The 23935-nt window shown below is 38.3% G+C and overlaps 2 protein-coding genes across 9 annotated transcripts in view; both read right to left on the bottom strand.

The window, feature by feature from the left end:
- Positions 1-1207, bottom strand: part of fhod1 (formin homology 2 domain containing 1) — a 54368-nt gene extending 53161 nt beyond the window's left edge. For 5 of the 7 annotated variants that reach the window (XM_053616684.1, XM_053616685.1, XM_053616687.1 and 2 more), the window contains exon 1: positions 828-1207. In XM_053616684.1, coding sequence (XP_053472659.1) covers positions 828-992 — 165 coding nt within the window. In that variant the 5' untranslated portion in view covers positions 993-1207. The remainder of the gene's footprint in view (positions 1-827) is intronic. The other 2 variants (XM_053616688.1, XM_053616689.1) reach the window with 2 other exon arrangements.
- Positions 1208-2854: 1647 nt separating this feature from the next.
- cars1 (cysteinyl-tRNA synthetase 1) lies at positions 2855-22681 on the bottom strand. Of its 2 annotated transcripts, XM_053617157.1 has the most exons (23): positions 22499-22681; positions 19958-20194; positions 19419-19510; positions 17893-17981; positions 16790-16886; positions 16179-16277; positions 12866-13015; positions 12538-12678; positions 12303-12391; positions 12037-12158; positions 11808-11920; positions 10688-10816; positions 10434-10563; positions 10162-10265; positions 8957-9054; positions 8654-8843; positions 7848-7916; positions 7601-7682; positions 7423-7503; positions 5905-5972; positions 5430-5489; positions 4688-4771; positions 2855-4594 (listed from the first exon to the last, which is right to left on the bottom strand). In XM_053617157.1, exons 1-23 carry the CDS (start codon positions 22512-22514, stop codon positions 4466-4468), a joined length of 2469 nt encoding a protein of 822 aa, XP_053473132.1. In that variant the 5' UTR covers positions 22515-22681; the 3' UTR covers positions 2855-4465. The 2 variants fall into 2 exon arrangements, with proteins under 2 accessions (XP_053473132.1, XP_053473133.1); XM_053617158.1 differs by lacking the exon at positions 19958-20194.
- Positions 22682-23935: the final 1254 nt, after the last annotated feature.

The raw sequence follows: 23935 nt of genomic DNA, 5'->3' as shown, positions 1-23935 counted from the left end.
GTTGAGACTCAAGCAGGGAAATGAGACTTTTCCAAAAGCTTTGGCACCCACAAAAAAATTGGGGCTTCCTCAACCCTAAATAAGAAGCCGATTAATCATTCAGTGAATGTAAAAATCACATGTACACCCAAAACAAACCAACCTTGCCAAAAGAAGAAAAAAACCACAATAGAAACCCTTTTAGAATTTGTAATTATTTTAGTAGTTATAATGGGAATTGTACTGGTTTGAATGGAAACTGTAATGGTCCCTGTGGGTCTCTACTGATAATTTGTTGTCTTCTATTGGTGGCATGTTACATCTAGTGGATACCATTAAGGACCAATAATGGTAATGGTTATCTGATAGCTAGTATTTGGAAATGGTATTTGTAGAAGAAACCATTAGAATTTCTGTGATGGTTTCTATTGGGTCCCCCCCCCCAGTATGGAATGGAACCACAAACTATAAATAAAAGCCTCAGTGAAACTTTTAAGAAGTTGTAGTTTCTAACAGAATACCTAAACACAGAGACAGAGACACAGAGACTTCTATTGATGGCATAGTATGCCTAGTGGACACCATCAAGGACCAATAATGGTAATGGTTTTAATGGTTAGCTAATAGCTAGTATTTGTAGTGGAAACCATTAGAATTTCTGTGATGGTTTCTACTGGGGGTTTTTTTCCCCCCCAGTAGGGTATGGAACCACAAACTATACATAAAAGCCTCGGTGAAACTTTTAACAGGTTGTAGTTTCTAACAGAATACCTAAAAACGCAGAGACACAGAGAGAGAGAGACACACACACACAGAGAGAGAGAGAGAGAGAGAGCGCTCAGGTTTACCTTCAGAGGAGCTTGGAGCAGTTTCTGGACGCCGGCGATTTGTAAGTTCAGCGACACCAACTCGTTCAAGTCGTACTGAAGAGGTCTCCGAGGCTCGGGGAAATTAGTACACACGAACGGGTCCGTGTCCTCAAGATACTGAACTCTACACGTTATAATCGCCATATCTGAGGCTTGGAGAAGAGAGGTACAGGTACAGCGACTCGGCTTTGTGTTTAACACCGAGCCCTACAACTCCATCAACACCCAGAGCTGCTCATGCAGCCTTGAAGGGAAACTCCACGTAATGACACACACACTCACTGTGGCACCACTGTGTAACACACAGCGACACAACACTCAGCTGAAACGCTTAAACACGGCTATAAAATGGAAAGAGCGCCGCCCATTTGTCTCATTAAAGTGCCAGGACGCCTCGGTTTAAATCCCAGCTGACAGAAAACCTTAATTCCTGATAAAGTTCACTTACTACGCGCCACACATACAGGGTGCCATTATTTAATAGCCTATACAGTGTATGTAGCTGTCCAATATAGGGTTGAGATTCAATAAATGTAGCCTACACAGGAGCTGCAGGTCTCGCTATGAACTAAAGAGGGCGTTGCTCCAGTCAGTGGCTTATTTAAGACACACTTAGCATACAGGTGCATATGGTCAGTATACAGTTACATACTATATTGTAAACCAGAGGTTCCCAGACCGGCCTTGCTGAAACACACACACACTACAGAAACCATTACAGAAATCCTAATGGTTTCCCCGACAAATAACATTACAAACCATCAGCTGTTAACCATTAACACCATTACCATTATTGGTCCTTAATGGTATCCAATTCTCTTCCTTGAGCTCTACCTCCCTTCCTGTAGGTTGCATCTCCAACCAAAATCTAAGACTAATTTTTTGATTGATCAAGAACTTCTTAAGGCAATGATTAGATGGTCAGGTGGGCATGATTATGTCTTCAGGAAGGTAGATCGCCAGGAACAGGGTTGGTGACCAGTGCTCTAGACATAACATGCTACCAATAGAAGGCAACATATGACCAGTAGAGACCCACAGGGACCATTAGAGTTTCCATTATAACCATTACAAATTCTATGAAGCTTTCTATTGTTTTTTTTTCATCAGGGTAGTCTGTGGTTTCCAATTCCTACACTTGCTACAGCAGGATCTGTTTGTTTTTGATTTGCAGGAGATTTACATTCACTGAATGACCTCTTGAGTCCTTATTTATCCTAACAATTCCAATTTATAATCATTACAACCATTACAAGTTCTCTAAGAGTTTCTACTGCTGGTTTGGTTTTTTTTGGGTTTTTTTCCAGCATGGTGGTCATGGAGAACCCCTTGTCGTGTACATTTTATCGTTTCCCTGCTTTAACACACCTGGTAAGTTAAATCAGGTGGATTATAAAGGAAAGGACCAATACTAACCAGGTATTCTTTTTGGATATGGACTATTTCAACAGCACTGAGTAATATGTTAGTGGCACAGCAGCAAATATTCTTACTGGACAGTTAGACACTATGGAAAATACAGGAATGAACAAGAAATTGGGAACAGAAGTTCCCCAAAAGTTATCATACTGTAATGAACATTGAATAGGATGACAAAGAGGCATGTATTGACAAAAAAAATCCCACAGGATGCTGCAAGGCCATGTACAGTATGTATAATGTATCTTCTGTAAGATGCATTCATCTTCTGTAACTGCTCCATCGTTGTCAGGGTTGCGGTGGAGCCAGAGCCTTATCCTGGGAACACTGAGCATGAGGTTGAAAAACATTTTGGATAGGATACCTGTCCATCACATGACACTATGCACATATGCATTCACACCTAGGACCTAGGAGCAATTTAGCATAACTAATCCACCTACTGGCTTTTTTTTGAGAGGTAGGAAGAAACCGGAAAGCCCAGCAGAAACCCATAACAGACAGTTAACCAAGCTCAGGATCAAACCAGGGACCCTGGAATCATGCAGCAGCAATCGTATCTGCTCCTACAACAGGCCCCCTTCACAAAAATTTATACATTTTAATGTACATTAAAGAGGATGACAAACAAAAAGCTATGCATTCACAAAAAAACAACAACTATCATGCAGGTTATCTTATAGCTAAACATAATAAGTTACATACATTAAAAGTGATATGTAGTGTAATTAAAGTAATTAAATATTTGTGTGTAATTATTCTCAATCCTATTATGACTGGATTCCTACTCCAATAAATTCTCAGTTTGCAATTAAATTCCTGCTTCAATGACTATGTTTATATGCACATCAAATTCCATTTATGTTCTATATTCGGGTTGCAGCCACATTCTGAATACGATATTCATATGCTTACATGCATGGGATATTCCTGTATACCGAGCTACAGTATACATGCACTTTTCCTTATCTGCTGTTATTTCCTGGGAGATTCAAGATGCTGTCATTCCTAACCACAATTCCTTGCGGACGAAGCATGCACATATACAGCATCTCCTTTCAGTGGATTTTCTGAATAAGGTGTTTACATGCAACAAATTTCTGATTAAAACCGGCATATTCCAAGGGTGGGAATCAGAATATTGTCTTAATCTGAATCGGGCAATCAGATTGCAGGATTCACATGACTCAATACTAATTAGAATATTGGCAAAATCCAATTAATATTAGAATATTGATGTGCACATAAACTTAGTCAATAACACAGGTATATAAATTAAGTAGACTGGTTCTTACAGAAATAATTTGGGTCAAATTATGTATAACATGTCACTGTTAGCAGTATATACATACACGTTTTTGTGTCTATACATCGCTCAAAATACATTTTATTTCAATGTGCTGATAAATTTAGAGGTCCATTTTGATTTTATTAAATCACTGACAAGGCTGAAGTTGAAAAATATATAAAACGGTATGTTCAAAATCCTATAATCATCCATTCTGAAAACAAGCATCAGGATCACTAAGGATCACAAAGCTGTAGCTACAAATCCACAATTTGGTTTTTATTTTGCTTCATTTTTAAAAATTTTTTTTTAGAATAGCTGCACAGAACCTCTTCCTACCTTGAGCAAGCACACAATCATTAAAAAAATGATTTATTTTTCCTTGCCAAATTTCTTTATAATCCATTATTAAGGTAGAGCTAGAGAAATTACACCTTTTATCTTTATGCTGGTTAGGTGAGTCATTTTATTGGTAACTGCAAACACTGCTTTAGGAAAAAAAACCCTGCCTGTTATAATATAATTCATGGCTGGTTAATATTTCACATACATACTGATGTTCTATAACATCAACTATTAAGTCATTTTGCTGCTCATTAAATACCCTTCAAATACCATATAAAAGCCTTCTGTATTAGAAAAATGACATTCCAACACCTATCTCGTTTCTTGTCAGCTTTAAAACAAAGCTTCGAGCTTATCAGAGTCAACATATTCCTGTTTCCAAAGCAATGGTTGTAAAGCACCAACACAATGACATCATCCGTTTCCTATCATAAGACTATAGACACTGACATAGCACCATGAAAAGTGACGTCTGAAATCCGTGCTGTTTTATATCTAACAACCATCACAGTACAAAAAGGTGCGCAGACACTATGGGCGGATTGTTGCAGCACTCTCGGTGTTCTCAGCTTCCGTTCTGGGTTGCCTGGAGGTACTCGTTGTACAGCTTTTCCTGAGCTTCGTAAAGCTTGCGAAGCTTTTTGGTCTGTCCCTTGCTAAGCTCCTTCCCTTCTGCGTCATGTGTAGGGAAACCCTGTGCATTAAAATGCAGACAGAGACACCATAAGCAAATTTAAACACGTTTGATTCCCAAAAGTACAAGAAAAAGAAGACTTTGCTATGTTACCGTGTCATCAAAGCTGGAGTACTTGTCAGTTTCTGAGCGGAACATCTCACTAGGTGGAATCTTCATTTTTGCCAGTTTAGCCACCTATAAGAGGGAAAGAATAAAGACAAAATGATCTTTTGTGGCATAGGTCGTTTATCCAAACGTTTGCGATGCAGATAATCTACCCAAACGTTTGCGAGGCAGATAATCTACCCAAACGTTTACGATGCAGATAATCTACCCAAACTGTAAAATTTATTTTACCCAAACGTTTGTGACATAACTAATTTAATGCACTAACTAAGGTAAAATCTTTCCCCATAAATTGTATCCATTTTTAATCAGTTAAAAATGAAATGTGGGTATATCCTGGAACAAGACACACAAAAAAAAATATGGTAACATCAACAGAAAATATTTCATCTCTGGCTGCGGACATGATTGAGCAGAGTTAGAACAGAAAACAGAAATTTAATGATGAAGGGGAGCCATAAACTGCTCTGACAATATAAAAGATGTTGGAGGCAGTTGTATGTGTGGGCAGGAAAATAAAAAGATTCAAAAGATTCAAACTGGCATTTTGGTTGTCAATATTTTAACAACACAAATTGGTATGAATAAAATGTATTTTTGTCCCGAGTTTGTGCAAACGCTCACGCTCAACTGAATGCTAAAGAGAAAATGTTCTTTTGAAAATTTTGGAGGTGCAGAAATCTTTGAGGCCTGTGAGACAGTCTGCTAAAACATCAGCTCTTCTAACCTCTTGTTCCTGTTTCTTTCTGGCCGCCTCCTCTTTCTTCTTTCTCTTCTCCTCCTCCAGCTATAAACAAAAGAGAAAAAAAAATACAGCATTAAATTGAAACAAATAAACAGATAAAAACAAACATGCAGATTGCACCATAACATTAAATGAATTGTGTGTATACATTCAAATGGAATTTCACAGCTGTAATTCAAGCCTAGCATAACAAAAAGTTGTAACTGGAGACCTGTAGACAGTCACACACACTCAATCATGTCAGCAGACATCAATTTTTCATGAACCCAGCTTTTTCCTTTTTCTTTCTAGGAGGTTCAGCTACACAATATGGCTCAATGTAAATGCCAAACAATCTGGAGTTTAATAAATGCACAACATTTTATAAAATATATACACAGTACAATACTAATATTCATATATTAGTAGTAAAAATGCAGAGACATGGGTGACCTCATGGCCAAACGATGTTAATTACCTTCTTCTTCTCCTCCCTCTCCTTGAGTAGAGTCTCTCTGTCCACTAACTTCACCACAGTGTGGAGTCCTTCCCAAATCAGTCCAAAACAAAAACATCAGCAAAGGTATTAGAAAATGCACACATGGAATGCCAAGCTGGGTTACTAATGACTTTTCCTTATAAATAATTCCCCTATTGCACTGGTGAGGAAACCAAATATTGTAGTTATTCTCTATTTAGAGCCTTAACATACACTATATAGCTAAAAGTATGTGGACACCTGATTATCACACTCATATGTCCTTGTTGAACATCCCATTCTAGATTTAGTCCCCCTTTCCTGTTATTATAAGCTCCACTCTTCTGGGAAGGTTTTCCACTAGATTTTGGAGCGTGGCTGTGGGGATTTGTGTTCATTCAGCTACAAGAGCGTTAGTGAGATCAGGCACTGATGTCAGGTGAGGAGGCTGGGGTGCCGTCGGGGTTCCAGTTCATCCCAAAGGTGTTCAGTTGGGTTGAGGTCAGGGCTGTGTGCAAGAAACTCGAGTTCTTCCACTCCAGCCTTGGCAAACCATGTCTTCATGGAGCTCGCTTTGTGCACAGGGGCATTGTCATGGTAGAACAGGTTTGGGCCTCTTAGTTCCAGTAAAGAGAAATCTTGTTTGTTTAAGCATATAGTAAGGAAGACCATATAATGTACTTCAAGAGACCCATTAATTAATCTCAGCTAATGAATGCTTCCTAGTGTTTTTGACCCAACATTCAATGTTAAATGAATGTTAACAAATGTAAGTATTTTACCTACAGAGCTAAAAGCCAAACTGTCATCTAATTAAAAAGTGGCCATATCTAGCAACACGTCTGCAAGTAGTACAGATACTTTACAAGCTTTACTTCTCCCTAACACTTTCCTATCAATTCTCAAATGTGATTGCTCAGAAGGTGTTGAGTAATTTTCTATAATAGCAGCTCTGACAAGAGTTTTAGCTGCAAGGCAAAATCACAGTTTCTAGTTCTAATATCTTATGATTTCTATAGTAACATCTTACACATGGACTTGTATGGTGGACGCTCCACATAAATGGATTTTAAGAAGTGCGTGAATGTTGATACGGTGACGTTTTCTATGAGGAGACACTTATTTAGTATTTATGGAAGGAGTCTCCAGAAATCCACAAATTTTCCAATATGAGAACGTTTCCAAGGTTTTTTTGTATTATTAATTTCAACAGAGGGGAAAAAAGGAATGAAAGAAAAAGGAGAGGCTGGTTAGGGGAATGACAGTTTTCACACCGCTATAACGCAAGTGATAACATGATGATGTCATTCTTTAATAAATAAGAAACTTTTAAATATTTGTCAAATTGCCGTAGTATAAAAGCAATGCGCTGTTCTAGGAAAAATAATCGACTCTGGTGATAAAATTAACTCGATTTTGCATTGGGCCACATCACATCACCCTGTCTGTGAATATTTTACAAAAATAGTACATATTCCTTACATATTCATTCAGTGTTGTTAAACTGTTTTTGTATACCTTCATGATCTTCTAATCGGACTCCGAGCTCAGGCAGGATGTCATCTCTGACCGTGTCACACAGCTGCAGTACTTCTGTCACTATAAATACCAATAATAAAAAAAATAAACCAGAACAAAATCAACACTTCATTCAAAAATGGTGCCTATTTATAACATTGGGGGGGGGGGGGCTTACCTTTTTGTTCCCTTGCAATTTTTCTGATAGCTTCCCTAAAGTCTGAGAGCACCTTTAAATAGGGCATGACTGTACTCTCCAGCTAGCAAGCACAAATCAAGTCAGACATGTTAATATTAAAATACTGCTGAGATAATCTATATAATGTAACTAAAACAAGTTAATACTACAAGCAGAAATCAATGGCACATCCTTCATTTTACAAACGATTCAAAACTCTGTAGTGGAGCAAGCTGCTTTTACTTACATCAACATTTTGGTCATTTCTTCCAACAGGAAATCCAATGGGTTCTGTTCCCTCGATTGCCCCAAAAGTCTGGAGGAGGTAAAAGTAAAAAAAAAAAAGGCATAAGCAATTTCAGTACTACCCAAATTTGTATGTTTTTCACCAGAGTCTCTTTGATTGTATTATTTGACATAAAACTGGGTGGTGTAATAGTGAGTAATATCTCCCAGGCATGCTGTAATACTGTAATAATTTCCAGTAAATGTGCAATAGTTAATATAATAGTGTTTAAGGATGGGAGGGAGGGATAGTGTTTCTATGCATTTGAAATATACAGGCTATACAATACAATTTTGTAACGTGTACATTTTTATCCCTTTTAAGTGTGTATAAAATTTCATATATTAATCTTGTTTGTTTTGGGTTTTTTTTTGCTACTTTTGCAATCTACCAAGCTGACAAAACCTATGTAGATATTGTATGTTAATCTCTCACCAACACACACTTAGAAAAATATAAGAGTGCTTTAACAGTCATGGTATATGGTCTGTAATTCTCATCAAATTTACTCAAATACAAAATACGTTGTTATTTTCGTCCATTTTTTCAGTCACGGTATTTTGTAGTTGGTTTTGATACATTTTCATTTGGGGTGTTTTGTATTATGTATCGGAAGCATTGTTTGCGCATCGTTTGTATGCCTCGTTGTATGTTGCATATCACTCCTTATACAGAACACCTAATCCATACGGTCACCTATTGATGTAAACACTAACCAGTATAGACTGCAGTCTTGTGAAAAAGCACAGTGCTCAGTGCAGGCTCACCTTGAACATGTCGGTGAGGTAATGAGCAATGCTCTGGAGCAGCATACGGTTAGGCAGGAGTCTGGCACTCTTTCTGGCAGCCATGTAGGTGTTGCTCTGACCCACCAGAGCCCTCATTTCCTCCAGCGCTGTACGTGTGTCGATATTATCGCATAGAGCTTCGTGAACTCCTTCTTTCTTCTCATAGAAACTAGACGCAAGAACAACACAGACTGCCTCAGTTTGGAAAGCGAACACGTTCAAAATTCAAAAGCAGGAATTCTGGCACATATAGACTGTTTCAAAGCTGGGAAGAATGCTAACCTTTTGTTCAGGTCGATCTCCTCCGCCTCCCATTTCTCAAATTGACCTGTGATATCAGTGGGAGTCCTGAGGATATCTTTCACATTCAAGAAGAACTCCTATTGAGGTAAAGAAGTGCATTCAGCATTAGAACACACACTCCTGTGGGTATGTGTAAAGATCGGTAAGTGATGTACAAGATAATATGATAACCAAAAAAACATTGTATTTTGGCAAGAATACAAACTAGTGTTTACATGCATCTTGAATAATCTGATAACTAGAAACTCCATAATATTCTTTTTGTTTTTTTCCTAGTGTCACTATCTGTACTGAGGTTATTAGTTAAATACATTCAGTAGTGTGATGGGAGCATCGCTAAGTTAATAAATCAAGTGTCTTATGTATTTGTTTTATTAAACTGTTTTATTTAAGTAACAGAGTAGAGTATCATTTTCTGAACATACCCACACACAAAAAAAAAACCATGATAGCACATGGTGTTATGTGGTTGAATGCAAAGCCAAGTCACTGCTACCACGAGAAGTTAATTATTTCCCAATAAGTCTTTTATTCCTCTTATACCGCAACAATTTATCAATGATTACACATTTTATTAATTAATGATACGTAATTTTTTTTTTAACAGTTTATAGTTACATTTAATGTTATGGAATCTGTGATCTGTGTTGTTTTTTTTTTTAACTTATAACAGCTATAAGCAATTCATCTCCTACAAGTCTATCTTTTTTCTCTCTTTAGAAGATGAGGTGTTACAGAGAAATCAGAAAAAGTGCAAAGTCCTCAATCCTGAATACTCCCGTGGTGGAAACTGGCTACAAAGCACCGACACTGGAGACCCCTTCTGTAATTGTTATAAACATCTCCTTACGGACATCTTCACACTTTTTAACATCTTCTGACCAATCAGATTTGAGAATTCAACAGATTATTAACCCATAATGTTATAAATTTTTTAGCTTTGGAAGCACAACTGACCCCATGTTTACTGCCTGCTAATGCGCTGCTTTCAAGTCCCTTTAATTGTAATGATTTGGGAGTTTTTACACATATAATGCTGTTCTCCACTAATATGTCTGTATGTTGATGCAAAAACAGAAACCGGCTTTTCTCTGCCAAGGTGAGATTATTAGTGTGCATGTAAACACTCTACTCAGTGCTACTCACTGTCTGTCTGTAGTGCTGATGACAGTAATATCACTCACATTCATGAACTTCTCGTACTGAATGGCAGACTCCATGGTGTTACAGGAGTAATCCAGTGTGTCCTTCCACGAGTGCATGAGGAAGGCCAGGCGCAGCTGCCTTGCTGTGAATAGGCATTAGACGTTTCAGTAAAACACACTGGTTTCCAAGCAGCTCATTTCTTCAGCACTTGGAATTCAATTGACAGCATCCCAAAAAGCTCAAAATAGCACTGGGATGTTGCTCAGTATGATCCACTTATCAAAAATAAGATTATGCAGAACAAAAAAACCTGTGTTTCTTGCGAGGGCATCTTTAATGGTGATAAAGTTCTTCAGAGACTTGGACATCTTGCAGCCGGCGATGGTAAGGTGGCCCGTGTGCAAGAAATAGCGTACCCAGTGGTCATTGTCAAAGTAGGCCTGTACAGACATTACCCATTAAATCCAGCAGATCAGAAATTGGGGAGTTTTTTTATAGCATTAATTAATTCACAGCCATTAAAGCGCTTTTAAAATACGAACACGAAGATGAGTATATCTGCACCTCGGACTGCGCCAGTTCATTGTCGTGATGAGGGAAACGCAAGTCAAATCCTCCTCCATGAATATCCATAGATGAACCTAATATGGAGCCAGCCATGGCTGAACACTCGATGTGCCAACCAGGTCGTCCCTTAACAGACAGAGCGAAAAAAAAATTGACAGAGCAGGACACATTATAAGCACAGATGGCACTAATGAGATACTGAAAAGATAAGATGCTTGAGCTGTTGTCTACTGCAAATGTAATGACACAAACTAGCGCAAAGAGAAACGAATGGTTTCCAGGTCAAATTGATTTCGAAATCTAAACTAGAAAAATCACAAAAACATAATAAAAAAAAGTGACTGCTTTGTTATTTTGGTGAGAAATGGCAGCACTGTTAAACCCCACATTGTTCTCTTGTTAGTCGTCAAAATGACTGGCTTGTTAGCAAAGGGGTTTTAAATTTCAGTGAAGTTAACAAGAGAAGCAAATCTGCACTGTGCCAAAATGAAAATTATTTTAATTTCAACCATTCATTGACAATAATAAGACAAAATTTAAGAACGCTATCAACTAAATAAAAACTTGCCACACTGGCATCACCTAGTGATCAGAAAAGCATTAGTTTTTTTCTGCTATGTTTTTCATTAATTCATCTTCAGGAACTGCTTTATGGATCTGGAGCTGGGAACACTGGGCGTGAATCGCGAATACAATCGGGATCTCATTCACACCTAGGAACAATTTAGATTCACCGATCCAATATCTACTGGCATGTTTTTGGGAGCTGGGAAGCAGCTGGAGAGTGTGGAGTGTGGAAAACCACAAGGATACATGGAGAACATGCAAAACACCACATAGACATTAATCCAAGCTCAGGATCAACCCAGAAAATGTGAGGAGGCGATGCAGCCTGCAGCATCGCAAGAATTTAACTTGATGCAAATTAAAAGCAAAGCAAATATGGCAAATGCTAATGTTAGTGAGGGAGGATAGTGTGGAAGATGTGTCTATACATGTTCACTAGGCGAGGAGAAAAACTGCTCAACGCAGCATTATATTGTTAAGCACATTTATACATAATCGCCGTGTTGAATTGAATGTATAGAAGAAATAAATCTGAAACGTCTCTGCGCACCTTTCCCCATGGAGAATCCCAGGACGGTTCTCCAGGTTTAGAGGCCTTCCACAGGGCAAAGTCATTCTGTGAACGCTTCTCACTCAGCCGGTCTGCTGAGATACTCAAGTCTCCTACAAAGGAGATGTAAACATCATTAGCAGGAGATATAAACATCATTATAGTATCCAGTAGAACTATAATTTATATGCAGTACACACACACCATATTTAGTAATATATATGCATACCTTCTCCCTCCTGCAGAGCCTTCTGGTCACCCACTGCTTCTGGCACCAGTTTAGCATACGAATGTTCTGAACTAGCATCAAACTTGGCAGTGTCGAAATACACTGAGCCATTAGACTCATAACTGCAAGAAGAAGAAGAACGAGAAACAAATAATTAAATGATAATATTTCAACAACAACAAAAAAACCTCATATTTATATTATTCTGAGACAGCACAGTATCATTAAGATACATTAAATATATTCATATCCTATGGAGTACTAACCCGTATCCATTGTCCACTATTTTCTTTACAAACTCCACAATCTCTGGAACATATTCACTGACCCGTGTGAGGACATCAGGTGGAAGAACCTGGTATTACATCGAGATCGTATCAGCGTCACAATTTCTCAAAAGCAGTAAATCCATTCAGACAGCTTATTAACCGTATTGCGACCTGAGCTTTAAAACGAGAACTGTAAACATTTCCCCGAAGTTAAAACATCAGTTTTACTTACATTGAGGGCTTCCATGTCTTTGTGATACTCTCCCTCCCAGTATTTCGGTAAGAGGGAGAATATTGAGTTTTCTGTTACTTGGCTGCCAAACTGGGAATCCAACCAATCAGACAAAAGGTCCTTGGCTTCTTCTAGTAAAACCTTAAATCAGCAGAATATAAATGCAAAACCAAGAATACAAACCTCACTTTTGTATTAAGAATACTGAATAGATTAAGTATACAAAACAATGTGTTGTATATTGTTCTGATCAAACTAGGTCCCAATTTGAGTCAGTGTGATGTTCTTACAGTATATATATTATATACAAGAAAGGTTTCTTTCCAACCTCAGCCTGACTCTGAACGATCGCATCCTCAGCTCCGCTTTTCATCGATCCCTGTAGTGGAGTCAGTGCAGCAGTCACCGCTGCATCCAGTCTCTCCAACATCTGCTTTTTATCTGGGTCTGTGGTTTCTGCGAGCTTGACTTTAAAAGGCTAGAACAACACAAGAAAAAGACAACTAAACAATTGAACATTAAGCAGATACAAAAACATTTTCCAAGAATCATTAGGAGATCTATCCTATGTGAAGTGGGAAGCCACTGTGGACGTTTTCACACTTGTGTGCGTGTTTTTTTTTTGAACCCCAAACTTTTCAAAGTGTGAAAGTGCTTTCTGAACCACTGGTTAGTTGAAAACTCGGGTACACACTGCACCATGTGTGAAAGTGATCTGAGCATGGAATAATGTAATGGGGGGAGAAAAAATAATAATAATAAAAATGGTCACGGGTCATTCTACTTCCTGTTTAACAATAACAGGGAAGAGCACGTTTTCTACAGCGAAGACAAAATGCCTTCTAGATATATGGAGTGAAGAAGACTCCAAAAAAGAATCAAAAAAGAATTGATGATTAAATATTAGACATACACACACATACATACCCATATACACACACACACACACACACACACACACACACACACACACACGTATATGTATATATATATATATATATATATATATATATATATATATATATATATATATATATATATATATATATATATATATATATATATATATATATATATATATATATATATATATAATGTATGTGTGTGTGTGTGTGTGTGTGTGTGTGTGTGTGTGTGTGTGTGTGTATATATATATATATATATATATATATATATATACACACACATACACACACACACACACACACACATATATATATATATACAGTGAGGGAAAAAAGTATTTGATCCCCTGCTGATTTTGTATGTTTACCCACTGACAAAGAAATGATCAGTCTATAACTTTAATGGTAGATTTATTTGAACAGTGAGAGACAGAATAACAGCAAAAAAATCCAGAAAAACGCACATCAAAAATGTTATAAATTGATTTGCATTTTAATGAGGGAAATAAGTATTTGACCCCCTCTGCAAAACATGACTTAGTACTTGGTTTAAAAACCCTTGTTGGCAATCACAGAGGTCAGACGTTTCTTGTAGTTGGCCACCGGGTTTGCACACATCTCAGGAGGGATTTTGTCCCACTCCTCTTTGCAGATCTTCTCCAAATCATTAAGGTTTCGAGGCTGACGTTTGGCAACTTGAACCTTCAGCTCCCTCCACAGATTTTCTATGGGATTAAGGTCTGGAGACTGGCTAGGTCACTCCAGGACCTTAATGTGCTTCTTCTTGAGCCACTCCTTTGTTGCCTTGGCCATGTGTTTTGGGTCATTGTCATGCTGGAATATCCATCCACGACCCATTTTCAATGCCCTGTCTGAGGGAAGGAGGTTTTCACCCAAGATTTGACGGTACATGGCCCCGTCCATCGTCCCTTTGATGCGGTGAAGTTGTCCTGTCCCCTTAGCAGAAAAACACCCCCAAAGCATAATGTTTCCCCCTCCATGTTTGACGGTGGGGATGGTGTTCCAGGGTCATAGGCAGCATTCCTCCTCCTCCAAACACGGCGAGTTGAGTTGATGCCAAAGAGCTCCATTTTGGTCTCATCTGACCTCAACACTTTCACCCAGTTGTCCTCAGAATCATTCAGATGTTCATTGGCAAACTTCAGACGGGCATGTATATGTGTTTTCTTGAGCAGCGGACCTTGCGCGCGCTGCAGGATTTCAGTCCTTCACGGCGTAGTGTGTTACCAATTGTTTTCTTGGTGACTATGGTCCCAGCTGCCTTGAGATCATTGACAAGATCCTCCCGTGTAGTTCTGGGCTGATTCCTCACTGTTCTCATGATCAATGCAACTCCACGAGGTGAGATCTTGCATGGAGCCCCAGGCCGAGGGAGATTGACAGTTCTTTTGTGCTTCTTCCATTTGCGAATAATCGCACCAACTGTTGTCCCCTTCTCACCAAGCTGCTTGGCAATGGTCTTGTAGCCCATTCCAGACTTGTGTAGGTCTACAGTCTTGTCCCTGACATCCTTGGAGAGCTCTTTGGTCTTGGCCATGGTGGAGAGTTTGGAATATGACTGATTGATTGCTTCTGTGGACAGGTGTCTTTTATACAGGTAACAAACTGATATTAGGAGCACTCCCTTTAAGAGTGTGCTCCTAATCTCAGCTCGTTACCTGTATAAAAGACACCTGGGAGCCAGAAATCTTTCTGATTGAGAGGGGGTCAAATACTTTTTTCCCTCAGTAAAATGCAAATTAATTTATAAAATTTTTGACATGCGTTTTTCTGGATTTTTTTGTTGTTATTCTGTCTCTCACTGTTCAAATACAACTACCATTAAAATTATAGACTGATCATTTCTTTGTCAGTGGGCAAACGTACAAAATCAGCAGGGGATCAAATACTTTTTTCCCTCACTGTATATATATATATATATAATGTGTGTGTGTGTATATATATATATATATATATATATATATATATATATATATATATATATATATATATATATATACACACATACACACACACACACACAACACATATATATATATATATATATAATATTTTAGAAAAATGATATTGACATTCAATTGATAAATAAGGTTATCAATTATATTATCAGAATTTTCAGTTTGAACTCCTATGTGACCAATCGCATGACAAAACTGCAATAGCTTTTTAAAGTCCCCGTGAAGTGCCTTGAAATTATTTGTTATTCGATGTGTTGACGTAATTTCCACTGAAACAGTAAGTCAGGGTGGGACAAAGCAGGTGGTTCCTCCCCCATTTTAAATAGCCAATAGTGTTTAGTTTATCTCACAGTCCGGGCTAAGCCGTACTTGGCAGTTAGTACCATGGATTTTTATAACGTTGGGGGGGGGGAAACTTCAGATTCTAGACAGCGTCTGACAGGACAAAATCTGATGAGAAGCTGAAGTGCAGAATGATTTGAAAGAATGAAAATTGTTGAAACTATGTTTTGAATGCATATATCTTCTGTCATTGTTTTGGAGCACACTAGCTTATAGATAACCTTAAGGCTGACATGTTCATACTAAAAGCCACAAAACTACAATTTTGATTTAATTTTAAAAACTCTGGTTTATGCTTCAGCAATACAAAGTCCAAAAGGTAATGTGAGGTAAGAATCTGACTTGCACAAAGTCTCAGGTGACATTTACTTCCGCAGCATGATGAAACGTGTGGAAATGAGGTTGTACGTCTCACCTCTCTAGCAGTTAAGACGTCCTGCAGGATCTGGGAGGCTTTGGGCTTTTTGGCTCTGTACTGCTCCAGCAGGTGATTCTGTCTGGCTCGTTTAATGATCTAAAACACAGCAGAATGTCATTAATACATCATCAGTAAAAGGCTCAGGCTGCCATATGCGCAACTTATAAGCCATCTGGTGTAATTATGCCAGATATCAGAACAGTCCATTTACACTGTGAAAACTTTACCATATTACGTATTAGACGGTTTTCTTTGTTGAATAACGTTTATTTTTATGTGGAGTGTCCTCCATACGAGTGCCTGTGAATTGCCGGTTACTATAGAAACGATAACATATTACAACGACTGCATAAATATAAACCTTAATTAATAACTTCTTAATTACAAACGGACCTCCTGTCAAAATTGCTGTTATGGAAAATGCATCAAAATCACAAATAGTGTATATTACATAATTAGCTACATGTAATTAGGATGAAATAGATTTTATGCTCAACACACTTGTTCAATTAGTCAAATGTATCCATTTATTGTATAAATGTAATATACGAGTTAAACTGTAATAAATGTATATCTATGTTTATTCGCCATAGAAATTAGCCTCTTACTTTGTCGTCAATGTCGGTGATGTTCATGCAGTAGAAGACGTCATATTTGAAATAGTCCATCAAGATTCTTCTTAGGATGTCAAAAGAAATGTAGGACCTGGAAGGACAAGGACAGCATATCAACACAGACACGACGTGCAGAAACATTCGAGACAAGGCTGCTAATGGAGACAGGAAACCTTTGAGGCTTTTTCAGACCTGTAGATCTGTGCTTTGTTCCGAAACACAAGCGAGTAAACTGTCCTCTCATTGGTCAGATTGTGCCTGTTTATGTTCCGGGGTTCCACTGGCTTTCTTTTTTAGTTGTAGTTATTATAATTGATCTAACTTTTATATTCTACAGAGAACGATTAAAGCCCATATCATTGAGGCGCTCGCTAAACACCTTGTAAACCTGTTTTTATACGTTTTTGAGTGTTGTTCAGAAATATGTTCGTCAGACCAAATTTCAGTGAGGCATTTTACCTCGTTTTTGGTCCAAGTTAAACTCCATGTTGCGAGTCGTTAGCAAAACAAACACGCTTTTTACGTGACACGGTTTCCTTCATGCAGTGCTATACAGGTTGGTTTGCTGGTCCGTTTGTCGGATTGCTTTCTCACCACAAGCGAACCGCTCCAGAGTTTGTTTGGCTGTTTTGGTTTGGATCCGAGCACGATTGCAGTGTTAATATACGTCTAAACGAACCGAACCGATGAGGTTCCGAAACAAACGCTCCAAACGAGCCGGATGTGAAAACACCCTTAGTCTTACATGACTCACAGTCAAACACATTAATCCTTAAATGTATTTTACAAAATGTAGGACAGAGGTTTTGGCATTATTTTTTTATCACTCAACACTCTGTAAGATTAATCTAAGATCATATGAACACGACGATGTCTTTGGGGACCAGGAACACAAGCATGTGTGATGTTACAACACATTTGGCACTTTCCAGTACACAAAGAGATTAAAATATTGCTAACCACTGCCTGGCTTGGCTAAATGTTCTAGCTTGTGCAGAGTCTCTATAGACCCATCACAAAGAGCAGAACACAGACTGTTCCAGACACGTAGTGTGAGCCATTGTGGGAAACACACAGAGCTATAGAGAGAGTGTTACCTGGCATGACCCATGTGGGAAGCATCATAGACGGTGGGGCCACAGCAGTACCACAAAACCTTTTTCCCATGCTGAGGGACAAACAGCTCCTAAAACATCAAATAACAACCAAACACAATCTGTTAGCATTACTAACACTGAGTAGATATAATATAATCCTAATAAGAACAAAGACTACAATGCGGTCATGTAATATTCATACATATTGACCATTTTCAGTACATTTCAATATCATCTGGATGGAGAAATAGTACATCTAGACCTTTGCAGATACGATAGCATGTGATATAACAATATACTTTTTATAACAAAACAAAAAAAGCTTGCGGAGAGCCCTTAAAGTTTCCATGTGGAGCACTACAAGAGTAGATCGCAGATGGTTTCGTGTAAAACTGTTCTAGGAAGTGTCCAAGGAGTCCTTGAAGACTCTTTCAATCCTTTAACCACAGGCTTGGCCTTTACAAATTGTGATGTGGCCATTTTTAGAAATAAAAAAAAAGAAATAAAATAAATAAATAAATAAATAATAAAAAAAAAAAAGAGAGAAAATTTCTACAGCCCCTTCTTTTAGCCCAAGACCAATCTGATTTAATATAATCCATAGAAGATACGATATGATGGCGTTTTAGGGCCACTGTTAAAATAATATAAATACGAAAATTTTCAAAATAAAAGTTGTAATATTTCAAGGAAAAAAGCTCATATTAAAGGGAAAAAATGCATTATTTAGAGTCATAATACTATGACAAAATGATGTACATAATGTGCGGTTTAAAATGAGGGACGTTGAGGATTCGGCGAAGTTGTTGTTTATTTTGTTTGTTATTTTGAGAAATCGCAGGCACTGGTCACCTTGAAACAATGGTTTCCATTTGTGTGCCATTCAAAGAGGGTGTGTAGATGAATGATAATCAAAAGTTATCGGTCCAGTCAGGTTAGGTGTTTAATTTTTAATGCCATGTTCAGCATCAAGTGCTATATTCATGGCAGGAGCAAGGTTATAAACAATAACTGAATAAAAATGTATAAATGAATGCATGGGTAGATTATACATATATAAGAGCAGGAACACAAAAATAAAAAGGCAAACAAATAAATAAACGTATTTTAAAAAGGTCAAACAATGTAAAAGTGTAAAATATTTCACACTGAGCAGCACACTGAGTCTATATGGATCGTTTCAAATCAATCTGGTATAACATTTCTAAAACTCTTAAATGTAATAGCTTGTCTAGAAATCTCCTTAAAAGACTTAACTGAGTAATACCTTTGTCTGATGACCTACAAAGCATAAAATATTACAACATTATTCTTGAAATACTGCGACTTTTTTTCTCGTAATATTGTGAGTTTCGTTCACAAAACATTTTGACTTTATTCTGGAAATCTTGTCTGGTTTTTTTTTTGTGCTTTTATTAAACAGTGGCCCTAAAACACGATCCTACTCACCTAGCCAACGGTACTATTGGAATTTCTGTTGGAAATGCAGGAGTTACGGGTTAACTGTAATAGAAATAAACTCGTACCTTGGTCCGAGTCAGGCTGTTGTAAAGTCTAAGATTTGGGAGTTCACTTCCATCCGGTGGAGACCACGAAGGCTGCACTCTCTTTTCCTTTGCTGAAAGACAAGATGCATGGTGAATGCATGGTGAGCTGAATTCATGTGCATGTGTATTTTAATAAATGTAGGTGGTTATGGAGAGAGTGGTCAGATACAACTGTGTGACCAGGACACACGATGAATGTGATTGTGATTATACGATTGCACAAAAAAAAAAAAGTGCACAAAGGAACTGAAAGATGCGATGGGACAAACAGGGTGCTACTGCTTACAGGAAACAGAAAGCAGCAAAAGACTCAGGCTGACAATCACAAGACTGCAAGCATCATCAAGTGTTGTATCATCTAAGGAAGCTAGATTTCACTCCTCGCACAAACAAGATCTGGACCCCCTGCACAGCGTCCTAATGCTCCACCTCACCCGGACCAACACCGATACACCGATCACATCCTGCTGGCTCCTACACATTACGCATGCACGACTCTTGCTCCCTTCTCTACTCACTGGAGTATGAGGCCTGGCCGTCGGTTCCAGGCTGCAGTGTGGCTATGTGCCTGTACCAGCGCAGAGCGTGCACATGCTGCGATGAAGGAGGCGAACCGCGAAAAAGCGTGAATGCGTCTGTGTCCACCTGCGAGGGCCCGTAGCCTGCCAGGTAACTGCGGCTGCTCAGGTACTCGTTCAGAGCCTCGGCCCTGCGGCCGTCCTCGCTTATGCGCAGTAAGAAGCCATAATCAAAGGCTGGGAAGACAAGAGGACGACACACAAAAACATACACACACACAGGGAGGGGAAAAAAAGGCTCAATGGCTTCAGCACTGGACCCAGAGCACAATGATGAACACTCTGAAACACCGACACACGGCTGAGATGCTGTCAGGACATGAGGACCAAGTCACCATGTGGACGATATACGAGCGCACAGATACTCATACAATTTACATGTGAGGATGCTTTAGTAAAAGCGACTGAACAATCAATTTTTTGATTTGGAAAAAAATTAAATTAAAAGAAGTCACAGAAGATGATGTACATTTTTCATATCCTGGTTATTAAACACGCGGATTGTAAAGGAGCTAAAACTAGACATTCTCAAACTTTTTGCAGCACAGATTATTTTTTTTAATAAATACAATCCAGCTACCAAAGTAAGAAATATCTAGCACATTAGTCGAGTGAAAATGTTTCCATACGCTTAGGAGAAAATAAAGAAGAGCCATTTAAAAAAAAAATAATAATAATAATAATAATAATGATAATTTAGAGTAGCACTTTAGAGCAACTAATTTTGATAATAAAAGAAAGTTTAGAATAAGCTTTTCTTTATTATAAAAATGGTTTATTTTTTAAATAAAGCGTACTTTGTTTTTCTGCTTGGAATCTTGGATTGACTAGTTTTTGGGGGGGTTTTTTGCAGACAAATTAAAAGAAAAAAGTTTTAAAATTTGCCTTGTTACCCCATAAAAATCAGCATATGCAAACACGTACTTAACTGTATGAAAACTCTGATTTATTTATTTACTAGATCCAGTTGAGCTTTTTATTCTAGTAATTTAGGTTTATAATACCTGTATGGTGAAACTGTAGTAACCTTAGAGGTGGTCAACGGATACATTATGATAAATCCATGTTAAAAAATAAAATAAAATACATCACTATCAGGTAACCAATCACAAACAGACAAGTGAGACAGATAACCATTTACACCTAACATTTTCATACGTCTTAAAAGCACTGTGAGGAAACCACTACATGACCTGATCTTTCAGTCAACCCATGATGCAGTTCATCATCTGATCATGCTACAAACACTACCAGCCTTAATATGCGTCGCATTATGCTATGCACCTGACCATCACACCCATTCATGGTTCTTCACTAAACTGAAACTACTCCCACCAAGCTGGAAGCACAGAATTGTACAGGATGTCTTTGTATGTTACTGCGTTAAGATTTTCCCTTCACCGGACCTGAGAGACCCAAATCTGTTCCAGTATGACAATGCGACTGTGCACAAAACGAGCTCCATGAAGACATGGTTTGTCCAGGTTGGTGTAGAAGAACAGACTGGCATAAAGGTGGCTTTAAATTATGGTATATTTTGTGTATGAGCCCATGCAGTAATAAAATACATGGCAAATTTTATACATGATTTGAGAGTTTATTTTGTTACGTATCAAAAATCTAAAAAGGTGTGCGTTATAGCTGACACCTACATGAACACTTTATATGACTGTAAGTCATTCTCTTCAAATGCTATTGAAGTTAGAAACGTGTTTAACAATGTCGTATGTAACTTTAGAGACGGTCCCTAAATTTCCGCGTATCTGCGAATATCGAACGTTCAACGTCAAGCCAACTTCATGCCAGTGAAGAACTGAGGATGCTGCACACAACCCTGACCACAACCCTGACCTCAACCCTGACCTCAACCCCATTCAGCATCTTTGGGGTGAACCCGGCACCCCAGGCCACCTCAGATTATTATAAGCAAAGGGGGGAATCAGTCTGTAATAGAATGTTCAACAAGCACATACAGGTGTGATGCTCAGGTGTCCACATACTTTTGGCCATAGTGTATTTGACTCTGTGTTTAGCCATTGATAGTCATCCAACTGCTCCAAGTGTCAAAACTAGGATTAGGTGCAAGACTGAAGTGCCAATACTTAACACCCTATGTAGTGCACTTATTATAAAGACCCATTTGGACTGAGATTCAGCAAAAGCAAAGAGCAAATACACCATGAAGTGGTTGTGTTTTGTTATAGAATAACGAGGAGTTTAATGCTGAATCCCATATGGTTACAGTGTAGTAGCACTAATGTAGCTATTACGAAGCAGAAGGACGATGCAGCGTTCATTATAACCATAAATATGTATCTATGAGTGTTTTCCAGCTGTGTGAGGTTAAATCAGATGAAGCCTCTCTAACAGCTGTAAACACCGATCTCACTTTGTACAGCACAAACCGTACTTACTTAAAACATGAACTTCACCTCTAATGCATTTTTTTCAATGTCGTTAATGAGGTGTAGTAGATCTTACCTTGGTCACCTGCCATTTCTCTCTGGTCCCGGTATCTGATGCAACAATGAACGTGTCCAACCCGCCTTATTTGTCCTATTTGCTTTCCCACCTGTATTACGATTAAACCCAGCCCCCTGAACGGATTGGCTAATGGGGGCGAGCAGTCACCACGCGCAGTCCAGGAATTGGATGCTGCATTTGTATGATTATGAGCTATTGGTTTTATTACTGGTTAGGGGGCGGGTTTTATAGAAATACAGGTGGGAAAGAAATATTGCGCGACGGAGTAACATATAAAACGCTTCCGGGTAGTGATTTTTATGTAATGAAATATGGCGAAGGATGATATACATGAGCTGTAGATCAAATTTTGGGGAGACTAATATGAACCAGAGTGTTAGCTAGAAAGTTCTTCCGGGTAAATTTAGATAAGGGTTTGTTCGGGGGTTTTTTTTTTTTTCAAAATAAAGGCGTTTAAAAAAAATCTATAGACCGTGTATAAGACTGTATAGTCGAAGTTCAATGAAATTGAGTGTATAAAAGGCGATAAAAGCTATAAATAATAATAATAATAATAATAATAATAATAATAATAATAATAATAATATTTAGGTTAGCATTTTCGCCTCCCACCCCCAGGGTTGTGTGTGGAGTTTGCATGTTCTCCCTGTGCTTCAGGGGTTTCCTCCCCGAGGCCAAAGACATGTATGGTAGGATGATTGACATGTCCAAATTGTCCGTACTGTGTGAAAGTATGTGCGACTGTGCCCCGCAATGGTTTGGTTCGCTGTCCAGGGTGTCTCCCGCCCCATGTCCCGAGTTCCCTGGGATATGGTCCAGGCTCCCCTATGACCCTGTGTAGGATAAGCTGTACAGAATGGATGGATATATAATAGTAATAATAATACACATGACCATTCAAGCATACAATTAACATTTAATATGTTGTTTATCTGTAGAGAATTCAAAATTTTGCATTCTCTTGTAGTTTTAAATCCATATATGTTAACATGAGTGTGTACTGGCTGCTCACACCATGCATTTCCTGCTTCCATTTATCCTGAGTAACTGCTTTAGTTACTTAGCTACTTTTGGTTTCCATTTTGATAAATAGAACCAACTAAGTTGGTCAGAAAATACAGCAGGCAGGTGCAGACAGTTGTAAGTGCAGGAATGGTCAGAATTCCTTCAGGAGTGGGCATAAGTGTGATAAAAAAAAACAGTCCAGCTGTAGGTTAGAGCATCACCATGCAAGATTTTAAAAGTATGCCTTCAAAACATTCTTTCTTTCAAACTTGATTTTTTTTTTTTGTTTGTTTGGTTTTTTTTTTGGTTTTTTTTAACAGTAGCAACAGCAGGAGGTGTCATAAAGCTGGGGGGGGGTTAGGCCCTGATGGGGAGCAGGAAGCTCTGTGCATTACCCTTATCTGATGACACTATGAGCTCTGGATCACA

Source organism: Ictalurus furcatus, chromosome 27 (assembly GCF_023375685.1).
Source record: "Ictalurus furcatus strain D&B chromosome 27, Billie_1.0, whole genome shotgun sequence".
Lineage (NCBI taxonomy): Eukaryota > Metazoa > Chordata > Actinopteri > Siluriformes > Ictaluridae > Ictalurus > Ictalurus furcatus.
The sequence above is the reverse complement of the archived record's forward strand: the minus strand, read 5'-3'. Positions and strand labels throughout refer to the sequence as shown.